The sequence below is a fragment of the Dermacentor variabilis genome, chromosome 2 (genome assembly GCF_050947875.1).
Source record: "Dermacentor variabilis isolate Ectoservices chromosome 2, ASM5094787v1, whole genome shotgun sequence".
NCBI classification, from domain to species: domain Eukaryota; kingdom Metazoa; phylum Arthropoda; class Arachnida; order Ixodida; family Ixodidae; genus Dermacentor; species Dermacentor variabilis.
In genome coordinates this window covers 71,442,558-71,455,190 of record NC_134569.1, presented here as the reverse complement: position 1 = coordinate 71,455,190, position 12,633 = coordinate 71,442,558, and the positions used below count along the sequence as shown (strand labels likewise).

Genomic DNA, 12,633 nt, shown 5'->3' with positions numbered 1-12,633 from the left:
AAGCTCTACCGTGCCAGTCGTCCTGAAGGGTCACGCATGCTTGCCAACCAATAGAGGGCATGGTGGTCCGTCACTACGTTGAAGGGACGACCATAGAGGTAGGGGCGAAAGTTGATAATCGCCCACATGACTCGGCTACGAGGCATTCTTTCTCCGTAGCCGAATAATTCACCTCGGCACGGGACAGTGAATGGCTGGAGTAGGCTATAACTCTTTCCACTCCATCTTGACGCTGGATGAGCAATGCGCCAAGACCATTACTAGTGGTGTCGGTATGCACCTCTATATCGGCATCATTGTCAAAATGTGCAAGGACAGGTGCTGACTTTAGGTGCTGTCGTAATTCAGTAAACGCTGCCTGTTGCTCATTATGCCAGACAAATGGTGTGTCGTCTCTTGTAAGGTGAGTCAGAGGCACCGCTATCTTTGAAAAGCCGATAACAAACCGGCGAGAGTAGAGGCACAATCCAAGAAGCGCTGGACAGCCTTCCTATCGGCAGGAGCTGGAAATGCGGCCACAGCGGCAAGCTTGTCTCGATCGGGTCAGACCCCTTTGGCACTTACTACATGCCCGAGGAACTTGAGCTCTGTGTAACCGAAGTGGCACTTTCCCGGCTTAAGTGTGAGGTCTGCCAATCGGATGGCTTCTAGCACACTCCGAAGGTGGTGAAGATGCTGCTTGAACTTTTCAGAAAATACGACCACATCATCAAGATACACAAGACAAGTCTGTCACTTCAGCTCAGTGAGGACATTGTCCATCATTCGCTGGAAAGTAGCCGTGGCTGAACACAAGCCAAAAGGAAGAACTCGAAATTCGCAGAGACCATCTGGAGTAACAAAGGCTGTTTTCTCGCGGTCTCGTTCATCTACCTCGATTTGCCAGTAGCCACTTTTTAAATAGAGAGAAGAAAAACAGTGGGCATGCTGTAGCCCTTTTTAGTCACATTGTTAAGCTTCCGTTTGTCGATAGTGAAGCGGAGCGTTCCGTCTTTCTTTTTGCCAAGAACGACCGGAGACAACCACGGGCTGTTGGAAGGTTCGATGACACCGTCGTCAAGCATCTAACGGACCTGCGTACGTATGGCTTCGCATTCCTTTGCTGACATGTGCCAAGGCTGCTGGCGTATCGAGCGTGCGTCCTCAAACGTGATGATCCTGTGCCTAGTGATGGGAGTCTGGCGCACCTTTGAAGAACTCGCAAAGCAGGTCCGGAATTCAAGCAAGAGTTTTCGCAGTGCTGTCTGGCTATTGGTGGACAGTTCAGAATTGATGTTGATATGGCCCAGAGACGTGCGTGCTGTCTCCACTACTTCTGACGTGAAACAGATGTTAACATTCGCTACTTTGTCTGTAAACACTATCGAAGTGCCGTGGAAAAGATGTCGATGCTCGTTGCTGAAGTTGGTAACAAGCAATTGCGACTGGCTATCATGAAGCTGTATAACACTTCTAGCCACACAAAGACCTTGCTTCAGGAGGTGTTCCAAATTAGTTTCAGCCACCGCTTCGCCATCGCGTAATGCACAGCATGTGAGATCGATGAGGACACTGGCCCGTGGAGGAAGCGCTGCACTGTCTCCAGAAACACGAAGTATGTCAGCACGCCGTTGATTGTCCTGCGCGTCGATTGCTTGGTCGGCTGAGAATGTGATACGACGCTCTTGAAGATTAATAGCACCATACTCCTACAGGAAGTCAACGCCAAAAATAGCTTCTCAGGAGCATTCGCGTAAGACAAGGCAACACTCTAGGAATGTAGATCCGTGAATTTCAACTGTAGTCATACAGGCACCCAGTGGGGTAACGACGTGGCCACCAGCTGTTCGAATCTGCGAGTTATACTTTCTTCAGCTGCGTTGCCATTTTGCCACTTAGTATAGAGTAGTCTGTGCCGGTGTCCACTAAAGCGCCAATGGTGTAACCGTCAGTAGTCACTGTTATATGGAGAGAAAGCCGGTTGTTGTCCTGTTCAGCTGCAGGTGATGTCGGATCGGGATCTATCCGTGTCTGCGTTGATTGGAGGTCTTCAGCACTTTGATTGTCAGTGACCTCACCCCCAAAGATCACTTTAGTTAGTTTTCCCGGTGGGGACTGGGCTACTGCTTGGTAGGATACCGCTGGGGCAGAGGTGAAAATCGTCTCGAAGATGGTGACCCCGACTGCCGGCCGGCAGGCGGTGGCAAGTGCTGCTGAGAGAGGTAGTCTTCAATGTCCCGGGGTCGCTGGCTGTATCGGGGCGGAGGTGAGTATGCAGAAAAGCCACAAAGTCCAAGGCGCCGGTATGGGCACTGCCGGTACAGGTGGTCAGCCTCACTGCAGTGAAAGCACAGAGGCTGGCGATCAGGTGTGCGCCGAACATCCGACTTCCGAGGGAACGTGCGTCTACCTTTGATGTAATGGACCGGTTGCTCTGGATGATGGGCAACTGGAGTGGCATGAGCAAAGGGTGGTGGCGTGTACCCAGCTTCGCAGTATGATATCGGCTGCGCCGACTGTAGTGACACTGTAGAAGGAACATGAACAAACAGTGGCGGAGAGGAAGCAGGGTGCCTTAAGGCTTCTGCGTAGGTCGCACGGCAATATTCATTAGAACGTGCAGCAGCATTATTCGGTGGCAAGCTATCACGGAGGGCCTGGTGCAGCTCGTCCTTGATGACGCTTATAAGGGAGCATACCGTAGGGTGCGGTGTTGGTGTGACACCAGCCTTTTGCAACTCTTCACACACTACAGAGCAGATGAGCTCTCACGGACAGTCACTGCTGCTTCAGATGGTAGTGAAAATGCCAGCAGTGGACATGCTGTTCACTTGCTGCTCATACTGGTTGGACCGATGCAGGAGCATCCTTTTCATGGTCACAGCCTCGGACAAGAACTCCACGACTGTCTTCGGAGGGCTCCGCATAAGACAAGCAAAGAGCTGCTCCTTGACCCCATGCATGAGATGGCGTAACTTTTTCTCCTCCGTCATTTCTGGATCAGCTCATCTGGAGAGGTGCGTCATGTCTTCGATGTACATGGTGACAGTTTCGTTTGGCAACTGCACGCGAGCCTGAATGGCAACTGCACGCGAGCCTGAATGGCAACTGCACGCGAGCCTGAATCGCTCGTTCCGCTCATTTGTGGCAGTGGCACAGTGGCATTTGTGGCACTGGCCTAGGTCTCAAGAAGCTGACGACAATATTCATTCCATGATGTTAGTTGCTCCTCACGGTTCCGAAACCATGTATGTGCGCCGTCCCCCAGGTAGAAGTAGACATGTCTCAGTTTTTCCACGTCGTTCCAATGGCTCAAGGCGGCCACGCGCTCGAAGTCGGCCATCCAGTCTTTGACGTCTTCGAACACTGCACCATGGAACATTGTCAGAACCCGTGGGCTCTCAAGTGTATACCGGTTCAAAATCGTGCTCTCCGTACCGGATGGGGCGGGTTGAGCGGAAGCACTGGTCATACCGGTTAAAGTGATGGGAACTGTAGTGTCGACGACTTCCGGGGCTGGTCCCCTGATCCTGCGGCTGGCCCTATGCACAGGAGTGTCGACTGGCACTGGATTCGTCGTGCGCATCCTTGGAGGGGGTTTGCAACATCCGTGAGGGCTTCCCCGCACCTCCACCAGTTTGTCACGAGCCTTCAGAAGTACTCTTGGGGTTTTAATAAACTGCAGAGCAGCTGGCTCTTGGAAAACACATCTGTCGGGGTCGGCCCGCGAGTCCCAGGAAAAGCGCGCGGTCTTCTTTGTGCTTTTGGGCTCGACCCACTCTAGCATATATATATACATACATATATATACATACATATATATATATATATATATATATATATATATATATATATATATATATATATATATATATATATATATATATATATATATATATATATATATATATATATATATATATATATATATATATATATATATATATATATATATATATATATATAGTGTAATTCATGGTGGTCTGATCCTGCTCCTGACCACTGTCATTTGTACTTCGCTCATCAAAGAGGCAGGACATGTGTCGAGAGAGCTCCTGAACAACACTTTGCAATATGGTGAGTGCCGTTTAAATCATGGATTTGGTACCTCAAAGAGATGTGATGTAATGCTAATGCATTTCTATCGCATTTACTGCTAAATTGCCACTGAACTTTTTAATATCATAGTGGAACAGAAAGCAGGTACTGTTGTGGGAGGAGCTTGTTTTTTTCAATGACCATAGAGCGACCATAGATGTCAACATTAGTGACAGTGTACACTGTGACGCATAACCCTAAGAAAAATTAAACCTTTCAAGCACAAAAGTTTGTTCCTAAAGAAAAACTGAATATTAGCGGAAAATTTTTCACCGATAATTACAACACTCCCTAATGTGAAATTTGAGTGCAGCTCTATTCATTTCACAATATATTGGCTGGTGCGAACAATGTGTCTTGTGCGGCATGTTGCAAACGCAGCGAAGTGTGGCACAACTGCACCGCTAATCCGGAGATTGCAAGAGCCAGCACATGGGTGACGCGTGGGCGCGATTAACAGCAGTCATCACGACAGACCTCCCAGACGACGCGTGCTACTCTGGCACCATCTCGTAGCCATCGTCACCTCACTACGCTTTTCTTCTCATCCTTTTACCATGCCTTTCTCCTCTGCTTTCCACCTTGTGTCTTCCATCCTCCGCTGCACTTCATATTCACTTGCATGTTTTGTTGTGCCCGTTAGCTTGGTTAGGCTGATGCTTGCCACAGGAACGGGCGCCTAAAAGCTGTGTTCTCAAAAAAAGAAAAATAAAGTAAGCTGTAAGAAAGAGTAAGAAACAACCACTGAATGAAAAAAAAAAGGATTGGACTGTTCGATCTAAGAAAATCTGACCTAGTCAAGGCGCTAACTATTACACTGGAATGTTTCCCTGAATTCCCTGTGGAGCTCTGAAAAGTAGTTTTGCATTTCCTAAAAGAGAAAGCAAGAATGTAACTTCTGCATGCTCATGCTGCTCTTGATGATTGTTCCTTTCTTCAGTAACTTCGACGCCATCTTGACATTGAAGTGCACAAAAGCTAGCCATGGCTGTTGTCTTGTTAGAAAAATACTGTTCTTGTTAACTCAGATGTCAGGGAATAGTTACTGTCATCTGTAATTCGGAGCAACAGCGTTGAAAGCTAACACATATTAATGGAAAGAAAGGAAAACTACGATGGGGCAAAGAGAAGAAGGCATGAAAGGGCGGTTATCTGTGGTAACCACAGTGACCTCAAAGAGTTGGCCCCATTGCTTTTTTAAGACCCAAAAACATTATTGGCTGGGTAGACTTGTTGTAGATTTGCTTTCAATTAATCACAAAGATTTTCTGTCTGTTGTTGCTCATGTGCAGGCCTTAAAAGTTGTGCATGAGGCTCTGGATGACTCTGGCATCAGCCCTGCTGCTCGTCATGCCTTGGTCACCAGGGCTAATCGCTTGGTGGCAAGGATGCCCAAGAACGTGTTGCCATCGCTGAAATCTCTTTTGGAGCAGGAGAAATGGGATGCACTTCCACAGGTGTTTTCTCGTTTACTCAAAGCACAGTATATTAGCCACTGAAGACTGACAGATTGAGGCCATGGAGCTTTTATGCTTGTAAAGAGTTTAATGTGCCAAAGCTGTATAATAGACTTTTAGCGATTTTGATTGAAACTGATTTTGATTTTGCATGGTTAAATAATGTGCACCTAAATCAAGTACACACATTGGAATGTAGTTGTGATTTGATTTCACAATTTCATGCTAAGTAAGAAAGACCGTGGGGTAATAGCTAGTGCAGTAACCACAGCAAGGTCCTGTTAATAACTTCATTACTACTGACTTCTTGCTTAATTCACTGATGTGTGGAAGCACTCTTTGGTCTCCACCACATGTTTATGCTGGCACAACTCCACTGATATTTTGAAAAGATTGCTGAGTTGGCTTGCTTCAGAAGAAAGAGCCTCGCATTACATTAACCTTGGTACAGACCTCATGACCATAGAGGCTGCTGCATCAACACACAGGAAGTGTTACAATGCAGTTTTGCCATTACAGGTGGAAATTGAAGGCCAGCTAGCTGAGCGCATGGTGCCTGGGCGAACTAACCTCTTTGCAGCACGAGATGGAACAACAATGGAAGTCATCTCCGTCGAAGAAGTGGCCTTGCGGAACTACAACCTGCAGGGCTACCCTAAAGGTGGGTGGGAAGTTGAGGTATTGGAACATTTCTCGGCAGTGGTGTTGGGAAGCGGGCATATGCATGTACAGAGGTGCCCAAAAGCCAGGATGGGGCGTAACTCTGTGGCACCGTCCTTAGATGCCATCTCAAGGTCTTATCAGCTAGGTACTAGCTCAAATGGAGCATAATTGTGTCTTAAACGGAGCTATTCAAGAAAATTTCATGAGCAGTGAAAGAATATGAAACTAATTACTCCTTGCCCTTAACCTCTCCAATGCACCACACCACATTGAGCCACATTGCATGTTCAGGTCTGTGATGTTCACCACATTGTAAGGGGCTCTAAAAGTGTATTTTGAGTGTCGGGGCTGGAGCTGGGGCTCATTTTGCGCACACAAGCTCTCCTTCCTCTCCCTTTTTTTGTTATTGTGGAAGCAATTCTTAGTTTACTATATTAAAGGGGGGTTGGCCAGTGTGTCTACCAACCGGGAATTCTCAGGGAACTTGAAGTATGGAAATACTCAAGGAGTCTGTGCTTTTATCACGGAAAATTAGCTGTAACTTTATTGAAAGGGAACGAAAGTCGTTTTAATGCTGGCTCCAGTAACAGGGGAATTGCAACGAATCGTAATCCGCCTTTTGCGACACTGCAAAGATGTGGCCTGCTTCTCTGCAGTGATAGCAGAGCGGACGGTGGTTGGGGGCTCGCCAAATGTCAGTCTTCCTTGGAATGCTGTGCGGGGCGATGGGTTGGCATGCTGGAGGCGGCGCGGCGGTGGTGGACGACGGAACTGTGGTGTTCCCGGGCTGTGGCGCAGGCTCAGAGGGGGAATGTGACGGCAGGCTATGGCGGTGTTTGTCATCGCTTCCAGCTGAGACTATGGTGATTGAGGTACTCCGAGTGATTGTTGGAGCTCCTTGCATATGATGTTGGCAATCGAAGCCACTTGAGGCTGTGATGAAGGGAACAGCTTCTGAAGCTCCTTCCGCACGACTGTTCTGATAGTTTCGTGCAGGTCATCTGTGGCCAGTGATTGAACTCCAGCGTAGTTTGTTGAATTTGTGCAGCGGCTGAATTGCCGGTTCCGCATTTCCAGTGTCTTCTCGATGCCGGTGGCCTCGCGAAAAAACTCGTTGACGGTCTTTGGTGCGCTTTGTATCATTCCAGCGAAAAGTTTCTCTTTCATACTATGCATGAGTAAGCAGACTTTTTTCTCCTTGGACATTTCCAAGTCGGCGTTGCGGAATAGGCGGGCCATCTCCTCCGTGAAGATTGCGATGGTATCGTTGGGCAGATGCGCTCGGGTTTCTAGTAGAGCTTGGGCTCATTTTTTTCGCACGAGGCTTGTAAATGTCTGCAGGAAGCCGCTTCGGAACAGGTCCCACGTCGTTAAGGTAGCTTCTCGATTCTCAAACCACGTCCTGGTGGCGTCTTCCAATGCAAAAAATATGTGGCGTAGCTTGTCGTCGCTGTTCTAGCTGTTAAATTCAGCGACCCTCTTATACGTCTCCGACCAGCTTTCTGGGTCCTCAAATGTTGAACCGCGGAACGTTTATGGCTCCCTGGGCTGCTGCAGTATGAGTGATGTTGGCGACACTGAGGCTGTCATTGTAGCTGCTGTCATGGCCGTGCACTTCCTGGTCTTCCACAGCTGTGCTTGTTGTCGATTTAAAGCCCTTCATATGCAACAAACTGAGCAGCCATTGGCAGTGTACGTGGGACACTGAAATGCTTAGTGAACTTCATGTTATTAAGGCAAACATAGGGAACTGGCCACCAATAACAAACATATGACAAACTGAGGTTATTTTCTGCCGCCTTAGAATAGGTCATACTTATGGCACTCACTCCTACCTATAAACCGGTGATGACCCTCCCGTCTACGATAAATGTGGCGAGATGCTTACCGTCCTTCATGTCTTGTTAGAGTGTCGAGAAATAGAAGCTCAACGAAAAAAATACTTTTCCTCGGCATACAGACAACATGTTCCCCTCCACCCTGCAATGCTTCTTGGCATTGAACCACTATTTGACAATAAGTTAGTTTTAACGTTTTTATGAGATGTTGACACATTGCGTGTTATCAGACTGAGGTATACATAGCACATCCTCTCACTAGAGGCTGCTGCTGCAATAGCTTTTTTGTAAAGCACGTGTTTCCCAGCCCTTGCGTTCAAGGGCTCATGGTGAGGTACTAGTGCTACTGTTAGTGCTACTGTTGGTAGCAGAACTTTTATGCTCATAGCATACACCACTAATCATTCTCATTATTTTAATACCTGTGCATTTTACACACATTACAGTGACTTATCTTAGGCCTCTCTACAGCCAAGTTACATGTACCATTCACATTCTGATTAACAACCCTATGCTATTGCTTCTTTGTTAAAAAAATTTTTTTTCTCCGTGTGTTGGGCTGCCAGATTGGAGGTGCAGCCCTTACACGAGCATATACAGTATAACCTGCAAAATGGAAATTTCTTGACATTTGTCTCCTATGCAATGGTTGGCACTGAGTTTTGATGATTCAGATTCTCGTAAAACTTGTAGTTTGCTCATCTGTGGTACTTACAAAACAATGAACCAGTGTTGTGTACAATATCTCATGTCTGATAACTCTCTGATCTTGGCGACTACCACGAAGGAATTATGGCTTACTTTCATTACACAAATGCTGAATTGTAAAATGTAGTTGCAGGGGCCTCAACATGCAAACAGCATAAACGGATAATTTACTGCCATTTACCGTGCATAAAACACCTTGCACCCACACATCAAGCATCCAAATTTTATAAGTGCGCAAAGAATTCAATTGTGGCACTTGCGTGTTATGCAGTGAAGACATAGTTTGGCAGTGCCTAATGGCGAGATTGGTTGTGGAATTCACAAATTTTATTCTTACCTCAAACAAAATGTACTTGAATAAAATTACCATGAGTAGGGTCGACTGACACTCGTTCCGATCTTGTTTGCCCTTATCCACTTGCATGCTGTAGTCTTCCACTTTAGCATTGCGTCACATTATGCTGTGATCCACATGGTGAATGTGCTTCAACCTTGAACCCATTTCGATATTCTTTGTTCTGTGTTTTGCAGGAGTCCACGGTGAAGGCTCTACATTTCATGCACTGTTTGGTCTTCTCTGCTGGGACGTGATATACATGAGCGGTGTACCAGATGCATTTCGGTCTGCATATCAGGCTCTGCCCTTGGACCTTCATTCGAATTGTTTCTTCAGAAGTCGGGAGCAACATTTTCTTGAAGCATTCAAGGTCATCTCAGAAAGCAAAACACCGGTAAGAGGTTATTCCTGGAAACAGGAAAGATAAGGTGTGCATTCAGAGGCATATTATTGTTGTGGTCTTAAAAAGACGGGTAGCCATGTGGATTCATGGAAGCAAAGTCGCAATTTGTTTCTTTCCTTTTGGCTGTTAGTATTTTGTCGTCAGTACACTGTCCACAGAAAGCAACAATAGCTATGGGTAATACAAAGTGTTCACATTCTCATTTCTTTATTTCAGAGGAAATTATTTTGTGCATAAAAGCTGTTGAAACATTCGACACTTTGTACAGATTACAGGTCTGCACGCTTACAGGTGCAAGGACAAGGAAAGAAGCCCAATGCAGTGAAGAAAGAAAAGTGAAAGGAAAAAAAAAACTCATTTAAAACATACATTAACACAAAATATTTTCTTAATTTTTATTTCTCTTCTAAAATTTGCAACATAGATGATTGCGCCAGTGATGGGCAGTGTGGATAAAGCAGCACAAATACTCGTGACACTGAATGCAACAAAGCATTTTTCTATTGTTTACTCACCAGAAAGAGTTCTGTAACTTCATCTCGCGTACATATTTTGAAGTAGTAAAATCACAGATTTTGACAGAAATGCTCAAATACAGGTAATCTGCATTTGAAGTTTGTGTTATGCTTGTGCGAGAAATTTGAATGTAAATCATAGCACAAACGATGTGCAGTGTAAACAAAGCAGAACAAATACTCTTGAAACTAAGCTCAACGTAGCATTTATTTTATTTACTCTAAAAATATGTTGCGACAAACATTACTGTATGCAGAATATGCTACTGTACACAGCTCTTGATTTTTCAGCCTCTCCTGCTCTTCTTCACGTTACTACTTTAGAACTTTGTTATTGCATTTAGTATATTTCATTGTACCTTGTAATGATACAGTAGACTTCCATCAATTTGACTTCGGTTACTTCAATCCGAAATGAAGGTCCTGGCAGATGCTTGTACATTTCTATGGGAACAAACTTTTGTTATCCCGATCCTGAAATTAGCCTTTGCCGGATAATTCGAACTTGGCTGGTCGGGAACACACGCTCCCGACCCCAGCTTGGACTGCAGTGGTCACTCCGATTGTGGCAGTGTCCATCCTGGCACTGCTTATGGTACACTGAACGCATCGAAGACACGTCATCTTCCATCAAAAACGCCTATTTTCAGCCTGCCCCAAGAAGATTTCATCGCAAAAACAAGAAATGGTAGCTCACAATAAATAATTACAATATTTACTCGATTCTAACACACACACCTTCTTTCCAAGACAATTTTTCTGTAAATTGCTTGGGCGGTGCAATCCGATACAAAGCCGCATTCGTGTCATTCGCAACAGCCTACCGTTAGAGCCAGTCTACCCAGTGTCATCGCCATTGCCACCACAAGATGGAGACCATGGATGATGGCAGAATCAAAACTAATAACGTTGGATGAAACGAGTTCTCAGTGAGGGAATTTCAAGGTGGTGTCATCCCCCACCTTGTGTTTTTGCATATTTTCTGGCCTACCATACCTCTTGTCATGGTAAAAGCAGCGCTGTTGGTATTGCAGAAAAGTAATTTACTAATAAGCTCGACTGATTTTTTTCTCATTAGTTTGCCTTTAAGTCAGGCTGCTTTGGTTGCAACCTAGCACGCCAGCATTCTCGTGCTTCTTATGTTGCAGGAACTGGAAGAGAAAGTTGCAGCTGCCTACACCGCCCACTTTGGGAAGGCTGGTTTAGTCCAGTGGGACCGATTCACATGCACCGATGTCCAAGTGAGTGAACTGCTTACCTTTGTGTTATATTCATTTTTTTATTATCATGCATTGAGATTTGACCAACTTTCTTTTTCTGTGCTCAAAATGTAAGGTCATTCACATATTTGAGGATGCAACCTACAGTCAGCTAATACAGTCAATAATGATACAGTCAACTAATGATAAAATGCTGGTTAATTAAAACAGACATCGGTATTTTGGCTTGCCTCTTACATTTTTGCTATATTTTGAGGCTGCCTAATTAAAACAAGTGTTTCAGCTAAAATATTTGCATACAAAGGTCCTATAGTATCGATCCAGAGACCAGTTTTATAGTTTCTCCGGAAATATAGGTAGCACGTTTCAAAAATGTTATAGCTGGAAATTACAGCTGTTCAGAAAATTGTTCAACTAAAATGCTTCCTCTTACATGCATCATTCTGGCTGTGACGTCCCAGGTTGTGGTGGCAAAATGTGCCATCACTATCTGTAGGCCCCTGTCAGTTGGCTCTGCTTTCGTTACTTCATGTGCGTGAAAACTACATTGATGCTATGTAATAGCCAATGTAATACCCTAATCTGAGGGCCTTTAGGGGTATTGCTGAATAAATAAATACTGTTTCCTACCGTATGCTTTAATCACTAGCATTTGACTAAGCTTGAGATCCAAGTTACTGTGTTCGTGATCGGTCATTGAGCTTTTCCATTTAGCTGCCTGCTTCCTTTCAGCATGCTTATTATATAGCACTGTAATTGCAGAGCATAAAATTACTCTTTCATTCTATCTATTGTCTCTTTGGAATAGTGAAGTGTTAAATGGGTCCTGAAAGACTTTTTTAACTAACCATGGAATGGCCTCACTATTAAAGAACATCATCTCAGGAATCCTATGCCGAAAAATTTTTTAAAATCCAACTGCTAGTAGAGTTATTGCACCGATACTTGGCTTTCTCTCTCCTTTCATCTCAGCTTGCGCGCTGGAAGTTACCCAGCAGAGAAGCCAGGAGGGCAAAGCCCTGGCCAAGAGTTGAGAGTTGCGGCGGCAAAAGGGCTTGTCGCGGCAACCCATGATGGCTGCGGTAGCCCACGCTACGCAGCTTGGTGCTACCATCTCGGTGACCACGCGCAGCAGATACAGCTAGGCGTATCTGCTGCACGTGGGATCAGTGAGATCAAGCGATTTTTCGCTGTGTTTGACAGTAGATTGTGAATTCCCTGTTGCATGCAATGCAGTAATATTTGGCTCACATGTTCCCAGCGGCTTGTACAACAGATCAGCAACATTTCGTTACTACTATGTTCAAGAAGTGTATCAGGACCCCTTTAACAATATATTGAATGTAAACCGCTTTCTGTACATTGTTATTATGTTAGATTCTAGGCGCGAGCTCCAGGTGTTGTCAGTATCGTGG

The 12,633-nt window shown here is 45.3% G+C and overlaps 1 protein-coding gene across 1 annotated transcript in view; it reads left to right on the top strand.

Moving 5' to 3' along the window:
* The window catches only part of LOC142572067 (fanconi-associated nuclease 1-like), a 34,334-nt gene that overhangs the window by 9,454 nt on the left and 12,247 nt on the right, over positions 1 to 12,633 (top strand). The window contains exons 9-12 of the mRNA XM_075680889.1: positions 5,370 to 5,534; positions 6,054 to 6,195; positions 9,275 to 9,474; positions 11,147 to 11,239. Of these exons, the coding sequence (XP_075537004.1) occupies positions 5,370 to 5,534; positions 6,054 to 6,195; positions 9,275 to 9,474; positions 11,147 to 11,239 (600 nt within the window). The remainder of the gene's footprint in view (positions 1 to 5,369; positions 5,535 to 6,053; positions 6,196 to 9,274; positions 9,475 to 11,146; positions 11,240 to 12,633) is intronic.